The sequence below is a fragment of the Phlebotomus papatasi genome, chromosome 1, assembly GCF_024763615.1.
Source record: "Phlebotomus papatasi isolate M1 chromosome 1, Ppap_2.1, whole genome shotgun sequence".
NCBI classification, from domain to species: domain Eukaryota; kingdom Metazoa; phylum Arthropoda; class Insecta; order Diptera; family Psychodidae; genus Phlebotomus; species Phlebotomus papatasi.
Genome location: NC_077222.1, coordinates 27,594,202 through 27,614,860, shown reverse-complemented (window position 1 = coordinate 27,614,860; position 20,659 = coordinate 27,594,202). Strand labels below are relative to the sequence as shown.

General features: G+C 32.7%; 1 protein-coding gene across 1 annotated transcript in view; it reads left to right on the top strand.

The window, feature by feature from the left end:
- The window catches only part of LOC129799567 (lysyl oxidase homolog 3), a 68,556-nt gene that overhangs the window by 24,061 nt on the left and 23,836 nt on the right, over positions 1-20,659 (top strand). Inside the window, exons 4-5 of the mRNA XM_055843587.1 lie at positions 2,436-2,599; positions 14,891-14,977. Coding sequence (XP_055699562.1) covers positions 2,436-2,599; positions 14,891-14,977 — 251 coding nt within the window. The remainder of the gene's footprint in view (positions 1-2,435; positions 2,600-14,890; positions 14,978-20,659) is intronic.

Sequence of the window (20,659 nt, the reverse complement as noted above, 5' to 3'; positions counted from 1 at the left end):
AGAAAACTTGAGAGATGACACGAACTGTCAATATTGAAACGTATTAGTTCCTGTGTGGAGGCATTTTCTTCAATAATTCTCTTCAATAATTGAAGCTTTTTATCAATAGTATTATTGAAGGGCCACTCATCCATATTTTTCCTAGTGTATAGACAGCTTTAAGATGCCTTACCTTAAAAGTACTTTCGCATTATTTATCGTTTACCAGTTCTAAACCGATTCATAAATTACTCAAAAGATTGCTCTAAATAGCTTAAGAGTAAGTAATAAAATTATATTATCAGATGAAAATTAGTTATCTGTTATGAACTGGTTCTTTACCGATTTGTAACCGATTGGAATCTATTCAGACTAGTCAGAATTTCCAAGACCTTTCCAACGATCCCAAACACGATACCATTCTGTTAAGAAATACACTCTCTGAAAAATCGTACTCTGTAAAACATATCCAAAAATGAAGAAAAAAAATCGTACGACACGTTTTCGAGCAGTCCTAAAAAAGAAGGTTATGGAGGGGAAGGTGCGCAGTGTGCGAAAATGAGGGGCATGCCAAGATCGACTTATATGGGGGGTCACCCGAAGATCTCTAAAGTTTCCATCTTTAAGAGTTTGGGCTCTAGGCATCCCGTCAAATAATTTCGTCAGATATCTTTAAGATTTCTGCAGAAAATATCTACACTTCTGCTGAAAATCTGCTGATAAATCTGTAGATATTCCTACGAATTATATTTGGGCTTGGGACAAAATTCGTCAGAAAATTTTTACAGATTTTCTGACGAATCCTGTTGCATATACTCTGACAAATTTCTGTAGATATTTTGCCGATTTTCTGTAGATTTTTTTTTCTACATTCTAGAATTTACAGACAGCTATGTCTTAAAAGATGGAATATTTTTCATTGAATTGCAAAATTCAATAGTGTTTTTTAGTGATATTACAGTGTTTATATAATATAAAGACGCCGTGTTATAAGTAGAGAATAGTGAAGTAAAAACTTTAAACAGAATGGCGACCTAAATTTCGTGTTTTTGTATAATTCCATGGGCGATTTTTAAGAAATTATTATTTTTCTCGCATCTTTTTAGTTATCTCAAATGTTTAATCGGTAATGCTTGTAAAACAGAACATACCATTTTCTTTATAACTTCTACAGTTTCTTCATAAATCAACAATATTTTTGTGAAGTAATGGACACTATGTAGATTTTCTAAACAAAAATTCTGCTGAAAATCTACAGATTTTCCAGGCAAAAATTCTGCCGAAAATCTACAAATTTTCTCTGCATCTACTGGAATATACCGTTACAATTCAAAAAACCTCCAAATAAAATTGGCAAGTAGAGCAATGATTTGACGGGGTGGTAACGGCCTTACGGACAAACAGCGTGACAGAGGGTTTAAATATAGGGGGAAGTAGGGCACGTTTGAAAGTGGTGCACCTTTGAAATTGAGATTTTCCTCCTATTTTTAAATGGAACTTGGCCATATCATAATGTAATTGGTTTCTTAATCTGTTTGTGCAGCTATATTATATCATAATAAGGCTCAATTTTATTTAAAATTGGGTGAAAAATCCTAATTTTAAAGCTGCCCCACATTTAAAAGTACCCCACTTCCTCCTACTGCTCTCTCTGTCGAGTTCGAGCGGAAATAAAAAGTGTCCGAAGCTATGGAATATTTATATGCGAAACCTAAGGCGCATTGGGAAAATTTTATTTCGATTCAAAATACATTCATTTCATTGGAACTTTGGTGTAAGTTTGCCAAAGGATTTTATCCAAATAATATCTTGTGAGAATTATTGGGAATTTCACGTGCCATACATTAAAAATAATCAATCAAAATCAGTTCCTGAAGTTTATATTAACTCACTGTCATATATGTATTGTTCAGAAAAAAAAACTCACTATACAATGTGAAAAGTTTTAGAGAAACATATGAAAATGAAAATGTTCAAAATCTCTAAAAGTTCTTATTCTCGCTTGACTCACATCTGTAGCATTTGCGCAGTGAAAATTCCAATTAGCAAAAAAAGAGATTGAGCGGAAAAAAGTTGTGCATTTTCGCAGCTCAAAGTACGCCTTAACAAGCTATAAATTCATCATGAGAGTGCCATTTCCACGAATAACCCATAAAATGTATGTGCCTTGGTGCGACTTAGGCTACAAATGACTCTAGAATTGCTGCACGTAGTGTTACAAGATAGAACTTCGAGAGGAATTAAAATATCATTTTAAAATATGGAACAACATAGCGTACACAAAAGTCCTTCGAATGACTCTCAACATTCTAAATTGAACAATATATTTCTATGGGAGTACCTACGGGGTGTCGGAGGATGTTTTAGGGGGGAGGGGGGAGAAAAAAGACACAGGCTCTGAGGGTGGCAGGCTGATGGGGGAGTCACCGAGTGAAATCTGTGGGTATTTTGTACAGGAAAGTTTTGGATGGACAATGTTGAGTGCACGGGCAAAGAGCCGGAACTAATTGGTTGTCGCTTTGATGGTTGGGGTCTGAGCGACTGTGAAGAGAACGAAGCTGCCGGGGTCGTATGCAAAGCACCACCTACACCGTCAACAGCAAAAAATCTCACACGCACCGTGGTGAGTTGATATCTTTCACAGAACTCATTAAATGCTGGAGTTATTCATAAAATGCTTCAGATACGTTTTTCGCTCTTCAAAGCTTATATATATATATATATATATATATACGTATGTGCTATAATTTCCAGAATAATGAACTGACACATTATTAAAATTCAAATCATTTGTGTGATATTGCATTTTGATGCAAGACCTGAGTATTAATATTCTATTTATCTGAATGTGATTCTACGTCTGATACACCCACTTTTAGATCTGAAGACCGATATCGCTATCCGATTAACATATTTTTCAAACACCAAAACTTCTCTTATGTTATAGCTTGAGCGGCTTGAGCTTTCGAATATTCTCAATGTCACACAGAACAATTTTCATCAAGAATTCTTTGATAAATATAGATGGATAAAATTTAAAACAACTGCATAAAGTTCATTTTACGGGTTTTACTCATAGAGGAAATTGGGTCGGATCACAGGTTAATTATGGTAAGTGTGCCAAATTTCAGCATAGCACCGAAGTCCTAAGTTTGAAATACAATATTTTTAATTCATATTGATATTTTTTGTTACTTCCTTTTCGGGAGGGTTGTGTGGAACCTTGAAAACTACACAGAGAAAAAAAATACCCTAGAATCAATACTTTTTTGGGATACTTTTGGTATTAAAAGGGCTCCAATACCTCGTGGTATTAAATTCTAGGGTATTTTGGGATTAAATTCAAGAAAATCTCTGTCATTGATTTAATACCATAAAATCATTAAATTTCAATCGCAATGAGTATTGATTCTATCCCATTTTGGTATTGATTCTATCCCATTCTGGTATTGATTTTAATCCCATTTTGGGATCGATTCTATCCCACTTTGGGATTGATTCTATCCCACTCTGGGATTGATTCTATCCCACTCTGGGATTGATTCTATCCCATTTTGGGATTGATTCTATCCCATTTTGGGATTGATTCTATCCCATTTTGGGATTGATTCTATCCCACTCTGGGATTGATTCTATCCCACTCTGGGATTGATTTTAGGGTATTTAGGTATTGATTAAAAAAATATTCCTTGGAATCAATACCTCGTTAGTATTGATTTTAGGGTATTGTGGTATTAATTTTATCCCATCTTGGTATTGATTTTAGGGTGTTTTTATCCCATTTTCCGTATTGATTTCAGGATATTTTTATCCCAATTTTCGTATTGATTTTAGGGTATTTTCATCCTATTTTTTGTATTGATTTTCATCCCCCTTTGGTATTGATTTTGGAGTACTCCAAGTATTGATTTTTTCATCCCATTTTGGTATTAATTTCATTCCAATGTAGTATTGATTTTCGCAAAGTCCAACCAAGAATCCATTTTTTTGCATCGGCCGAGATTCGATCTCACAACTTTTCAGCAAATCTTCACTTGAGAGTCGACGCCTTAGCCAGTTGCGCCACGGGACTGCTTGAATTTCCTTTATTACAGCACAATGAGTTTCTAATTTCATCCCATTGTGGGATTAATTTCATATAATTTCAGTATTGACTTTAGGGTACTCCAGTATTGATTCCATCCCACTCTGGGATTGATTCTATCCCACTCTGGGATTGATTTTATCCCACTCTGGGATTGATTCTATCCCATTTTGGGATTGATTCTATCCCACTCTGGGATTAATTCTATCCCACTCTGGGATTGAATCTATCCCACTCTGGGATTGATTTTATCCCACTCTGGGATCAATTCTATCCCACTCTGGGATTGATTCTATCCCACTTTGGGATTGATTCTATCCCACTCTGGGATTGATTCTATCCCACTCTGGGATTAATTCTATCCCACTCTGGGATTGAATCTATCCCACTCTGGGATTGATTCTATCCCACTCTGGGATTGATTCTATCCCACTCTGGGATTGATTCTATCCCATTTTGGGATTGATTCTATCCCATTTTGGGATTGATTCTATCCCACTCTGGGATTGATTCTATCCCATTTTGGGATTGATTCTATCCCACTCTGGGATTGATTCTATCCCATTTTGGGATTGATTCTATCCCACTCTGGGATTGATTCTATCCCATTCTGGGATTGATTCTATCCCATTCTGGGATTAATTCTATCCCATTCTGGGATTGATTCTATACTATTTTGGGATTGATTCTATCCCACTCTGGGATTGATTCTATCCCACTGTGGGATTAATTCTATCCCACTCTGGGATTGATTCTATCCCACTCTGGGATTGATTCTATCCCATTTTGGGATTGATTCTATCCCACTCTGGGATTGATTCTATCCCATTCTGGGATTGATTCTATCCCATTTTGGGATTGAATCTATCCCACTCTGGGATTGATTCTATCCCATTTTGGGATTGATTCTATACCATTTTGGGATTGATTCTATCCCACTCTGGGATTGATTCTATCCCATTTTGGGATTGATTCTATCCCACTCTGGGATTGATTTTATCCCACTCTGGGATCAATTCTATCCCACTCTGGGATTGATTCTATCCCACTTTGGGATTGATTCTATCCCACTCTGGGATTGATTCTATCCCACTCTGGGATTAATTCTATCCCACTCTGGGATTGAATCTATCCCACTCTGGGATTGATTCTATCCCACTCTGGGATTGATTCTATCCCACTCTGGGATTGATTCTATCCCATTTTGGGATTGATTCTATCCCATTTTGGGATTGATTCTATCCCACTCTGGGATTGATTCTATCCCATTTTGGGATTGATTCTATCCCACTCTGGGATTGATTCTATCCCATTTTGGGATTGATTCTATCCCACTCTGGGATTGATTCTATCCCATTCTGGGATTGATTCTATCCCATTCTGGGATTAATTCTATCCCATTCTGGGATTGATTCTATACTATTTTGGGATTGATTCTATCCCACTCTGGGATTGATTCTATCCCACTGTGGGATTAATTCTATCCCACTCTGGGATTGATTCTATCCCACTCTGGGATTGATTCTATCCCATTTTGGGATTGATTCTATCCCACTCTGGGATTGATTCTATCCCATTCTGGGATTGATTCTATCCCATTTTGGGATTGAATCTATCCCACTCTGGGATTGATTCTATCCCATTTTGGGATTGATTCTATACCATTTTGGGATTGATTCTATCCCACTCTGGGATTGATTCTATCCCATTTTGGGATTGATTCTATCCCACTCTGGGATTGATTCTATCCCATTTTGGGATTGATTCTATCCCATTTTGGGATTGAATCTATCCCACTCTGGGATTGATTCTATCCCATTTTGGGATTGATTCTATACCATTTTGGGATTGATTTTATGCCACTCTGAGATTGATTCAATCCCACTCTGGGATTGATTCTATCCCATCGGGAATGAGAATGATACCTTAATAATATAAAACTGATACCATAGTATCGTAGAATATATACCTCAGTGGGATAAAATCAATACCCTATAGTCCTTTTGGAATCGGTTTGGGAAGGAAGATGGTAATGACGTGTCTTGTGCGAGTGTTTTGTATTTAAAGTGAAGTCTGAGTGTATGCTGTCTTTTGCCTGGTTATTAGTGCAAAAGGGCTGCAGTGGATACAGTGTACACACCAAAATACCAAAATGGGGTAGTCAATACCAAAATGGGATAGAATCAATCCCAGAGTGGAATAGAATCAGTCCCAAAATGGGATAGAATCAATCCCAAAATGGGATAGAATCAATCCCAGAGTGGGATAGAATTAATCCCACAGTGGGATAGAATCAATCCCAGAGTGGGATAGAATCAATCCCAAAATGGGATAGAATCAATCCCAGAGTGGGATAGAATTAATCCCACAGTGGGATAGAATCAATCCCAGAGTGGGATAGAATCAATCCCAAAATGGGATAGAATCAATCCCAGAATGGGATAGAATTAATCCCAGAATGGGATAGAATCAATCCCTGAATGGGATAGAATCAATCCCAGAGCGGGATAGAATCAATCCCAAAATGGGATAGAATCAATCCCAGAATGGGATAGAATCAATCCCAAAGTGGGATAGAATCAATCCCAGAGTGGGATAGAATTAATCCCAGAGTGGGATAGAATCAATCCCAAAATGGGATAGAATCAATCCCAAAATGGGATAGAATCAATCCCAGAGTGGGATAGAATCAATCCCAGAGTGGGATAGAATCAATCCCAAAATGGGATAGAATCAATCCCAGAGTGGGATAGAATCAATCCCAAAATGGGATAGAATCAATCCCAGAATGGGATAGAATCAATCCCAGAATGGGATAGAATCGATACCAAAATGGGATAGAATCAATACCAAAATAGGATAGAATCAATACCAGAATGGGATAGAATTAATACTGTTTCCTAATAATGACTTTCAAAAATCAATGCTGCAATGGGATTAAATTAATCCCACGAATTCTAAAATTCAATCTCAAATTGAGATAGAAACAATACCATTTCCTCCTCAAAAAATTAATTTCATAAATTTAATACCAATATGTCCTAAAAGTAATCCCAATATTTCTTAACTTTGTTCTAGAAATTAAAATCAATCCCAATATGCACCTATTTTCAAGAAAATTTGGGATAATTTTGGTATTGAAATGGTGGGATTAAAATCAATACCATGGGTATTGAATCTGGATACTTGAAAAATTTTCTCTGTGTAGCTTATCATCTTTGTTTTCTTTAAATAACTTCCTAAAATATTGAAAAATTAATAATAATATTGACATTGCTTTGGGTAGTATTCCGGCCACTTTGAGTGAAATACCGGCCACCTTTTTTCTGACCACCTTTTGTAACGCAACGGATAGAAAATTTCAGAACGTCAAGCGGAACGAGTTTAATATTTAGTTTAATACGTTTATATGACCCACAAGCCCAGACTTCTTCCGTGTAATTTGTGCTGAAGACCTGAAGAGTAGCATCTCAAAATAACTTGCAGATTCCCGTAGAAATTTTCCCTTCCTGAACTCTTCCAAGGCCTTTTCCACATCATCATTTTCATAGAAGCGATGGTATTTTTCTCTGGACATTGTAGAACTCAGAAATTGAAAAAAAAATCATAAAATGTTTAAGAAATTTAGGAAAGCAAAAGATGTTGCCGGAATAAGCAACATTACCTCACCGGACAGACGCTCACAAAGTATATACTTTTTTACACGAAATACAGGATCCAGCTGGGAAATTTCACCCGAAATTTAAAGATTAATTCACTATTAACATAAACAGAAACAATCTTTAATGAAAACTAATCAATTTTCATGAAAAACACTGAAGGAAAACCTTCTGAACTTCGCCACAAATCGTAAGACTGCTAGAAACACAATCGATCTGTCGCATTTTTTGTAAGACTCTTTCCACACTGATATTTTACAACGCAATTTAAATTCAAACTATACCTAAAATTTAACGGTCTTTGTGTTAATACATCCAAAAATGAATAAATATTTAAAAACAAAATGAAATCATTGACTATTCGAAGATTACATACATAATTTTAATTAGTTTATTTCCATGGCCGAAATTACACTCAAAGTGGTCGAAATTAGAAGCTGGTCGAAATCTGGCACACTTCCCCTAAGTAGTATACATTTTTTATTATGTTTTTTTTTTAAATCTAAATTCGAGTTATCGTAGCAACTTTGAATAAATTTTACAAATAAATCCTCTTCTTGACAGGATTAAAAATCAAAACCAGAGGGAGGTGGACAGCTACCGATTGGAATAGCCTTCAAATATTACAATTTTTCTGGATTATAAAAAAAGTCTTAAATAAATATAATATAAATAGAATTTTTATTTTGGAAAAAAGAAGAGGGTAAGCAAGTTCGAAAATTTGGGTCGATATTTCGTTATATGTTTCCAATGTACCGTTTATGTAAGCGGATATGCGAATGACTTTTCCTTCCGCCCCCTGCTATTCGTAAGTTTTTTTTTTATTTTTAGGATTTAAGAATTGTCTTTGGCAATCGATAATGGTAGATTAGATCGATGAAGACAATTTGTAAGTGCTAAAATTAAAGAAAAGCTTTCGAACTGTAAGAAGGGTAAGAAGTAACGTCAGCCTCATCTAGGATATTCAAAACACGTGTGATTTCTAATTAAGTAAAGTGCCCTCAGTCGACTGGTTCCTAGTCTCAACCGGTAGGGTAGCTGTAGTGGGGCACCTTTGAAGCTGGGGCACCTTTGAAGTTGGGATTTTTCACCTATTTTTAAATAAAATTGAGCCTTATCGTGATACAATTTAGCTGTACAAACAGATTGAAAAGCTGAATTACATTATGATATGGCTCAATTACATTTAAAAATAGATGAAAAATCCTAATTTCAAAGGTGCTCCCCTCTCCCCCTAGAGTTATTTTTTTCAATTTATTTATATTTGCTATAATATTTAGAGTATGATCTAACGTTAATAAGTCAATTATTCCCTATATAACATGAATCAGTGACAATTTTATATAAATTGACCATCAAACATTAAAAAAATTGACCCACCGGTCAAGTAGGGGCACTTTAACTTATTTCTTTTGTGATACTGTGTATTCTTGTGCTTCGGTTTCGCGATTCGACCGTATATGACTGATTAATCGTAAATGTCTGTAGCGCTACCTATTATTCCGTTATTCTGTGATGAATAAATCCGATTGACAAATTAAATTGACTGAAATTCGATCGGTCTTAAATTCTGTATGTACCTCTTTTGACATTCATAGACCACGAATAAATATCATATGCTCTAAAAATCTATTTTCGTGGATATTCTGTCTGTTTTTATGTAAAATTTTTATGTGAAACACTGTCACAATTTTAAATGAAAATTAACGTTATAAAAACGTTATTAAATGGTTTAAATCGTTTTTTGCATAAAAAATTCGAAATAAAAGATGAAGATATTGAAAGATATTATAGATTTTCGAAGTTACTTATATTAAATATTATTAATTACTATATTTACAAATTTGCAGCTATACAAAAAAGCTACAAGTATAATTATAGTACGAGGAATCTGCAGCTTTGTACAGAAAATGTTGTCCAAGTTTCAAGATTTTTTTTTACTAATTACCATATAAGGTGAATCAATTATATCACTGTGTCAAAAAATCTCTTACTTATTAGGTTCATAATCGCACCTCACAAAATTCCTAGAAATCCTTGGATTTTCATCTACAAGAAAATGAAAATTTAGTGGCAACTTTTACGAAGCTGTCCCAGTTAGCTCAGCTACGTAAAAAATTTGTCTACCTATGTACGCGTCATTTTCACTGTTAACACTAGGGGAGACTGGGGCAAAATTTGTGAAATGATAATTTCAATATTCTCTATTTTCTAAAATAGAAGAGACTGAGGCTTGAAATTTTTATTATAGATAGTCTTCATGAATCTTCTTAAACTTACAAAGTTTCAAGGGATTCGAGGAAGGATTATGCAAAATAAAAAAATAATGAAATTTTGAGCCCTATTTTTGGAATATTTGGCTTACAGATAATATCAATACTGATTAGCTCAATTCTAGCACATTTCTCGTTAAGATAGAGAAAAATTATCTTCGACAAAGTTGTAGAGGAATAAATTTTCTATAAAAATATGTCTATTTGATAATTTTAACGTTTGTGAGAGTAAAACATCACAAATTATCCGAAGACTGACATAATTTGCCCCAGCAATTTTGAGAATCTCCACAGAATCGACTTTTAGAAAATGATTCGAAAATCACATTTCTTTCGAGATAGAGGAAAATAGTCTTCTGCAATGTTGTAGAGCAGTAAATTTCCTATAAGAATATGCTCATTATAAAACTTTAAATTTTCTCAGAGCTCGTGAAAGAATTGAATATGCGAAGAATTGAATTTTGACAAGTTTTGCCCCAGTCTCCCCTATACCCGAATATAAAAATTTTCACGTCAGTGTTTAGATGGAACTTTCATTTACTTGCTTTAACCGTCTGTAATAATTGAATATCCAACTTTTGCAATCAATTTGGCATAGAGAAGTACCAAAAATATTGTGATTAAGGACAGTTGTGAGCTGAAAATATTAGAAAAAATAGAAATTCCACGAAAGAATTCCAATTTTTAAGGGTTTTATTTTGGGAAAGAGGATAAGACCTCTCGAGATCACTTCATGCATGTGAAATAATGTGATTTTTTTTTATTGAAAGCAGACACGAAAGCTTTTGAAAATGCAACTCAACTGTGTATGATAATACTCATGACAAATCCCACCGCAGTGATGAAAAAATACTGATTTTAGTATGAGTCGAAACAATAATGTGAATTCATAGAATGCTTTACTATATAGAAGAGCTTTTTTATTATCACGTATTAGTTGCGAAATTACATTTGTATTAACTCACGATTACTAAATAAATACTCATAAATGACTTTCCTCATTTTGATTCTCTAGTTTATAGCATGAAAGCAACAACTATCGGTACTTTAAGAACTCATATCATGAACTATTGGTACTTTATGCTGTGCCCGGAAATTTGAATTTGAACACATCCTTACAACAAAATGCAGAATGAAGGATTAATTGGCAAAACTGCAAACGAGTGTTCCCTTCCGAACAGGTATTCTTTCGACCCTTTTCAATATATCAGCAATCTTATAATTCACTATGGATTTTAATCATCTTGATCTTGAGCTTTTTGGGAAGGTTTTCAAACTCTAAAACTGTTCTATAGTTGAAAATTGAAAATTTCTATGTACTTAAAATTAGTGAAATACAAAATAGTAAATGCATAGTTAATAGTTAGTACATATACTTTTCAATTTCACATAAAAAACAGTCCCTGAATAACGCTTGTCGTTTAGAATACTTGAATGACTTCCATATGAAAATATTTAAACTCTTTTTTGTACTGAATCGATTTTGTAAATATTCCCATAACCATTTTTTATTGTGAGATTAATGAAGTTATAGTTTTAGGTTTTTATGTATTTATTACTGATACATTTGGATATGTTAGATGCGATGTTTACTTTCACTCATAAATTTAAATATTGGTTTCAGATTTTTTTTTTGATAATTTTGTCGCCTTTCAAAATTATTTTATATAACAATTTTGGCTACAATATTTTAAAGTTTCTTTAAAGTGTACTTTAGTGTTTCATTTGCGGATTGCATTATTCCGTGCAAATTTTGAATGCATTTGTATACAAACCGATAAGATTTGTATTGGAACATTATCGGAACAATATGTATTTTATTGGTGATTGCAAGTTATTATTATCTAAGTACATGCAAAGTATTTTTGAGTTTATTAAAAATAATTTGGATTTTAATAAGCTTCATTTGATTAACTCTGTTACCTGAGTTATTATAGCCCAAAGGTTTCATTAACCAATAACTATGTAAACCTCATTACTGACTATTCAATTCTGTGATTATTGGAAATTTAGCCATAAACAGTAACAATTATCTCGTGAAATACATCATTTCCTAAGGGCAAGACAAATGTTCTATATCTCCAAGTTTCTTATAATATGTAGATCAACCAATTTTATAGCAAATATTGACCGATATTTATTTGTGAAGGATTTATTTTTGGTCAATAAATTGTTTAAAGGTTAAAAACCTTTAAAATATTACAAATTGATTAAAAGCTCCGTTCAGAGAAAGTGAAAAAAAAACATAAATATTTATTGCTTCAGGTTTTACAACAGTTAAAGTTTTTAAGAGACAAATTTATCGAATATAGTGAATGATCAACAAATTCGTAATTTAAATTATTCGATTTCGAACTTACTTTTAGGTGGAATTTTTCTCAATGTATAATGCACTACTTTTCTAAAAAGCTTTTTATAATATCTATTTTGTAACGTATTTTAAATCCGTATATTTGTAATACTTTTGTACTCAATTGAATTGTCAGATGACATTAAAGCTAGGGCAAGATGGGGTAATTTAGAATCGTGTCTAATTTGGAATTGTGAGATTTCCTAACAGTTTTAGATGGCAAAAGGAAAAAACGAAGTGGTACCCTCGAATATAATGTCTTGTACTTCTTCGTGTTTTTCTTTTTCTCTTTGTCCATCTGAAAGAGTGAGAAAATCTTAAAATTCCAAAATGGACATGATTCCGAATTACCCCATCTTACCCTATGCAGATTCCTACAAACAGCGGTCGTATCAAATAATCGACAAAATAATTATACACACAAAAAGATATTTTGTAAAATTGTTTGTAAATATTGTGAATTCCTAATGTGGACTGACGAAATGCTTGTAAATCGTATAGAGTGGTGGCATTACTTGTGTCCTGACTTTATTTAATTCAATTCAATTCAATTCAATTTATTTAAAGCTCACAAAAAATAGTGTCCCTCTTACAAATTTGTGGCAAGTTAAAGAAAAAAGGAAAAAAAAACAAAACAACGCAATTTTTGTGAAAAAATGATTCCAAAATCCAAAAAAAAATGTGACGTATTATCATAAGCCATCAAATATTTTTAATTTTGCGGTTCTTCGAAATCTTTTTGTGGAAATGTAGTGTATTTTGTGAGGAGGCCATAAATAAACACAAAGGCCACAAATAATGCCGCTACCATAATTCACAGAAAGATCGTAAAGCTTTGTGCTTTATCACAAACATTGTTTGTACTATGAGCACTTGACGAGCATTTTTTATTATTTTACAAACATTTGTTCGTACTTTTTTATTTGTCTGATAAAACTTTAAAAAAAAATGAAAAAAAATACGAACATTTATTTGTGTATTTACGGATATTTACGAACAAATGTATGCAAAAAATAAAAAATGTTCGTTAAGTGATCATATGACGAACAATACTTTTATAAAAAGTATTGTGAATTTGATAAAACCAGTGGCCTCTCGATATTTCATTTTCCCATACGTTTTTGCATAGAGGCACTGAAGACTATTGGCAAGTTGTTTCCTAAAGAGAATTGATTTATAAGTCTAATATATTTAGAAATTGTGCATTAAAAGCTATTTTAAACATACATATTTCATAATTCTCGCCGAAATAATACAAAAACTACGAGGAAATTTGTTTAAGTCGCGGTGTAATATCTGAAAATTTTTACAAGGAAAAGTGAAAAATATCTTCAATTTTTATTAGGCTTGATCGGCCCCTGGATAAAACCAACACCGCTTCAGCAGGAAACGGTTAAGTGTTAAAATTGTGTATAAAACCCGCACAGATTCAACATTAAGCGACTAAGTTTGTGCATAAAATGTGTTCAGATTCACCAAATTTGAATTTTTATTTAAATTCTTATTTACTTCAACTTACTCTGTAAGGAAAAGCTTGCTAAACGGATAAATGGATCTGTCAAAATGTTCTCAAAAGGATGTTGTTACGCAAAATGGCAAAAGTTTCTCTCACATTTTATATATAGAAAAACATATTTTTAGCAAGACCCAATTGCTCGCTTATTTTACAAAACTTTTCTATATTCTGTATGAAATATTAAGACATCCTTTTAACAAACTTTTTTTGTTAGTTTGACAATTTTTTAAGAGTAGAAGTCAATCTATCTACCAGAAAAACGAAATGTTTTTCAAAATATCCAAGTTTCCCATTCTATTCCCATTCTTCAGATAAATTTTATTTAAGGGCGTAGTTTATGTTAAATAGGCACGATGCTTTAGGTTACGCCCAATTTTGGTGGTAGTGGATTATTATTTATTATTATTTATTTATTATTTATTAATTTCTCAAACAAATAGGGTTCGCCCCTCTTACAATGTTTGGCAAAAGAAGAAGAAAAAGAAAAAAAAGGTTATTGACAAAATTTAAGTAAGTGGATATAAGGCAAAGGCAATATTGAAAAAAAAAAAAAAAGTAAATTAATTTATTAGGACTGAGACTGGAAGTACCCTGTTATTCCGTCAACGGATAGTCGGGCATTCGGGGGAATAGAATTATATAAAACTATCCCCTTGACAAAAAGCGTGCGGGAGAGCTGATTCGAGCTAGCTCTAGGAACCAAGAGTCCGCGGACCCTGGCAGAGGCCCCGCCAATTGTAATTATTGTATTATAATATTGCATTACTCCAATTTAAAATTCAAAATTGTAAGTTTTTGTTGGCTATAATCCCGGAAGGGCCTCGATATAAAATTAGTTTTTGTAGAAGCTTATTTAGGAAGACGAACGCTATTCTTCTGAGAAGTTCTATAAAAAAGGTTACGCTTATTTGGAGTTATGTCTTTTTAAGTGTTATTGTAGAGATCTTTTCAAGTGCTTTGAAGAGCGAAATATATTTTGTAAGCTTATACATTCATTTTGCAGCAATTTTCACAAACATCTATCCACAGGTGAGACCGAAGTACCGCATAAAGACCGGACACAGCCTCCAGATGAGATTAGTTGGTGGTCGTTTCCACGGCGAGGGACGCGTAGAGGTAAAAAAAAAGAGTGCTAAATCGATTTTTTTCACCACCATCGATGTCCATTTTCCCTTTTTTTCTGGGGATTTCAGTCCCCATTAATATTATTATTACTGCTTTGGACATCATGCACATCTTCCATCGCCTATAACGTTGTTTATTGCCGGCCGCAATTTTGTCCATCAATATCATCTTTACTGTTTGTGCATTATGGTGGCGTTTTCATGGCTGAAACAGCACCCCCAAAATGACCCAGAAAGCGGCATAGAAGGAAAATTGTTGGATGTTATGTGTTATCTGAGGAGTCATGTCCACCTTCTCAAACACATAATGTCATCTAATTTATGACCATTGTCTTATTCTCTCCCTCACATCCCTTGTGAACCATCCCGCACTGACCAATGTACTTCACCCCCAAACCACCCCCCTTTTTGTACATTCATGCCGATGAGGAAGAGAACTGAAATGACTTTTGCCTCAATTTATTTTTATCTTCACTCCAAGTCCATTCAAAAGAATGAAAAAAAAAGGAAAGAACTTTGAGATGAAATCGAAGCAAAATGCCGATATACTTGGTGGTACGAGGGGCTAACTTTTGAGAGGAAGTGAACCCTCCGAAAAAAAGTATTCTATGTAGTCAACCTTCTAGAATTCAAACAGGACTCAAAGTCAAAAGTGATATCAAAAAGTTTGTGGCAAATGTGGGGCATGTTCTGAGGAGAAAGAAACACAAAAGCGTCAGTTAAGAAATTGCTTTTATTGACTCCAACTGGAAGGCGAAAGTGGAGTTGGGACTACCAAAAATTTTGCATAAACTTTTCTATGTAACAGGAAATTCGTTCGTCATTCTGTGAATTGTATATTAAATGCCCTCAATACAATTTTGCATAAACAACTGATTGAAAATCATTGAAAGCAGGAAATGTGCCATTGGTTTTATTATAAATGTTTCCACAACTCACAAAACATTTCAAAGGAATCAATTAAGGATATTGATGAGGTTGAAATGTATATAATTATTCGGCGAATTTTGTATTAATATATAAATAACTATTATAGGTGAAACTATCATATTAAGCATTTAACCTTAATGCCATTAATAATTCAATTATAAATTTCTATGTATCTCAGTACGAAATATACATTTGTATATAAATTTAGAATTGTTATTCATTAAAGTTATATTAAATCAGTATATATTTTTTTCAATTCCAATTGTCTTGCAAATTTGCAAATATTTAGGTTAATTCTGTTGGGTAATAAATCAATTTAAAAAAAAATAACAATAATTGCGTCAGGTGTATTGGCTATCATTAAGGATGCAAATGACAAAATATCAATTAAAATAATGATCGGTTAACGTTGCAAAATAATTGGATATGTTGTCATGAGAGTTCATTTTTTTGTGACGTAAAAAAAATATCATTAGCAAAGATAGCAGATGGGATTGATGGGACTATTAGTAATTTCCGAAAAGTTCCTCAGTCTTGCGATCATTTATTTAGCATATTTGTCGATCTAATTGATAAATAAACAAAATCGCTAGAGAATGCGTAGGATGAACTTTAACAAATGCAGAAACTATAATACTAGGGGGAGGTATAGGGCTGCTTTGAGCTGTAGGGTTACATGGTTAGGGGGAATCAGGGCACCATTGAAAGTGGGGCACCTTTAAAATTGGGATTTTTCACCTATTTTTAAATAAAATTGAGCCTTATCGTTATGTAATTTAGCTGCACAAACAGATTGAGGAGCTAAAATATATCACGATAAGGCTCAATTTTATTAAAAAATAAGTGAAAAATCCCAATTTCAAAGGTACCCCACTTTCAAAGGTACCCCACTTTCAAAGGTGCCCCACTTCCCCTATACGATTTTTTCACTGAGAGAAATCCGAAAAAGTTAAAATTTATTTTACACTGCAGTATTGATCCGAAATCGGTGTAAATATTATGCTTTTTAGGTGTATTAGGGGTTAAAGTTACTCTTTTTCATGTTAATTTTACCCTAAAAAAAAGTGTGAAATTAACATTAAAAAATGTTGATATATTTTTACACCTAAAAAGTGTTAAAATTATGACGAAAAAAAGTTAATCGCACCCCGTTTTTTCTCAGTGTTCGCATATTCCAAAAGGAAATTGGGTTTTAACAACACGATGTAATATCGATAGACAAAGCAATTTTAAATCTAAATAAAATACTTGAAAGAACCAGCTTCTGTTAGAAATAGGTGAAAAAATCATATAGCAATGTAGCCCCACCTCCCCTCTAATTGTTGCAAGAAAAAAAGTTAGCTTGATTAAAATTCTATTCTTTAATTAATGCGTAGTTTAATGATCTAAAATCATGTTAGAAATTTAAATTGCGCTTGAAAAGTTTTAATTTCTTGCCTGAAATGAAAGGAGAGTGTGAGAATCGAATCGAACTCTTGGCTGCAGAGGTTAGAAAGCAACATGATTAATGTAATTAGCGCAAAATCCAATTGACCTCCCAATTTAAATATAAGCGAAGAATATATCCAGATTCATAAATTAATGTAAAGATTGAAGGTTTTTAATTTAGAATTTAATGCTAGAAGTCTTAAGAAAATTCCACAAGATCACTTTAAAATGATAGGGTAAATGTCCTAATAATTCAAAACTATTTCCAGACGCTTTAACTTTGACAGAAGATTAACTCTTTCGCGTCCGACTTTTATTCAGCAAGTGAATTCATGTAAAATTGAGTTTTTCCTAATGCTTTATGATCAAATATAATAGTTCAGAGTGGAAAAAAAATTTCCATTGCGTGAAAACTCGGAAAAACCCCGGGTCATATATGACCCTATTGTCCTCAAGGGAAGTGTACATACCATTTTCAAAATCTACATCACGGGCTTTTTAAGAGTTTTTTTGCTTGAAGTTACTATTTTGGCCAAAACCATGACAAACTGGATTGTTTTGATGAACACTGTACTCCTGGTGTTCAAGGAATCTTCCTGGTAATCCCCTTGAACAGTCTCTGTCACAATATTTTGAGTGCTATTTGGCAAAAATAAACTTATCCACATATTTATTCACACACAATACAATTGCACAATATGAGACGCTTGCAGAATACTCTAAAATATTGCAAAATATGTTATAATTCATCAGATATAATATGAAATGTCCAGGAGCAAGATGTCCCACCTGCATTTCACAAAGAAAAACAATGTCCCAACTACATTTCGCTATATGTTTGGGACGAAAACACTGTTACCCTTGGGGACAATAGGGTCATATATGACCCGGAAAATTCTACACGCTTTTAGGAAAATTGAGAGTAATTTATTGTACCAAAATATGCAATATACAATCTTTGGATATTCTATTTTGTGTTTCTAAAGAACTTTTTGCTGAAAAAAATAAATTAATATAAAAAAATTTGAAAAGAAAAGTCTTTTCACAAAGTTTGAAATTAGTGATTTTTGATCTCAAATATTTTCTTTTCCTGAATATCTGGAGTCTTGAGAAAATTTGCCAAGAATCTTACATCCTTCTTTTCTTTTCTTTCTTATTATTATGATGTCGTGCACAAACCGATAGATTTCAATTAATGTAAATAGTCAAAAAAAATTGTTTTTTCCTCGGGTCATATATGACCCTAATGACGCGAAAGAGTTAAACACATTAAGTTCATATTTTTTTTGAAGAGAATTACATAAATTTGCTCCTTGACTCTTCTAGAATGTTACTGTTTAGTTAAATTTCTTTAGATATAATTTGAAAACTTCTTGAATACAAGAAAAATACGCGAGCGTAAAATGCTTCTATTGGAAACAAATTAATCCAAATGGAGACAAAGGAAAGTTTCTAATTGGAGACAAACAGTGTAAGTGAAACCGCGACGAAAGGCTTCCAAAACCTTGTTGAGTTGCTCCTGAGTGCAGGATTTGTACTTATTCCTGGCCTTTTCTCCTTTTCCATCTGAGACAATAAGAAAATCTATCCAAAAAAATCATATTTCCGCGGTTTCCTATTGAAGCATTTGCAGACACTTTAGAAAAACCCTTTTTGTTCACGAAATAGGTAATTATTTCATTTGAAAACTTCACGTACCACTAACAATAAAGATTAGAACTTAATTTAACTAAAATTAGCCAGAAATATGCCATAAATGTTAAACAAAACGAATAAACAACATTCACCTCATTGTGTTTTTCATTGGAAAACATGGTCGATCGATGAAAAATTCGATGGTGAAAGGGTACACTTTTAATTTTTCTGAGAAATTAACAAATTAAAATTTGTGAATATGACTTGATTTTCGCTTTATTTGGAGCAAAATTAACTAAATAATGTAACTGTGGTATAGAAAATATAAATATAATAATTTACTACTATATTTATCATGCAAACATTGACGTTTCCATTTGGAGTAGCGAAAAATTTCCATTTGGAGCAGATTTTGAATTAGCTTAATTTACCATAAATAACTTCAAGAAAGATTAAAAGAAAATAAATCCTTGTGATTAGCTTTTAAATAAAAAAAATCCAGCGTTTAATTTAAATTTAAATAATTTAGTTGAAAATTAAAGATTTATCATTGAGACATTTTATATATTTATATAGGTATTACACACACAATTAAAAATTTAATTCACATTATAAATAGGTTTAAAAAAGACTTTATTAAAAAAAAAAACAAAAATAGCTTTAAAAATAAAGGCTTTTTCATGTTTCCTTTATTTCAGATTCATTATTGTGAAGAGAGTATAATAGTACAATTCAGAGTATAATAGAAGTCATTTTAACGATTTGAAGTTTAATAATGTAATATTTGAATCCAGGTATTAGTCTTTAATGATATACAAATTAAAATTTTTTATTTACAATTTTTGTTGGTAAAATTGGTAAAGATATGTGTACGGTGCAATGCAAATGATAAGAGCGATAAAAGCGTCTTAAGGGACAACTTTCTCATACACAAGGTAAACCAAATAAAAATTAGTAGTAAACTGAATTAATGTACAAAATGGCAAAAACAGCCTGGTAGTTCGAAATAAATAAATAAATAAATTTTTTTTGTCTTTTTACCCTTAAACTTACTATAGTAAAATGGGGTAACTGGATCGTTTTCCGAAGAGTGCTACTTAAACGCTTGTTTTTGGACTGATGAAATTCTTTTTTACTTCTTCTAAATCCATAGAATTATTCACTGTTTCATTCAGAAACATAATATAAAAGAAATTATCAAAAATATTAAAGAAAATTTATAAATTAATGATAATACTGAAGTAAGTGAACATGCAGTAACTGGGTCGCCTTTACGCGAATTTACTTTTAATTAAACATTTGGATTTAAGATACTTTTATTCACAAGGAAAAAACAATAAATGTTTTCAATCAACCAGCTGTCATTAGCGAAAATATCACTGCTAGAAAATTTTTAGTGAAGAAACCACCTGGCAGAAGATTGAAATAAGTCGATTACACGCATCTATTTAATGGATAAAAATATTATTTTTGCTTTTTCTCAAACATGAATAGTTATATTATGTTACTGTAGTGACTAATATTACGGAAATAATAATAAAAATATTATTTTAAGTGGATTAGTCGTAAACGATCCAGATAGCGAAGCGCCCGGACTAGCACACTTGACTGTATACTTATTTAAAATGATTTATTAAATTTAATTAAATTTTATGTTGACAAAGTACCTATGTGAAACCAT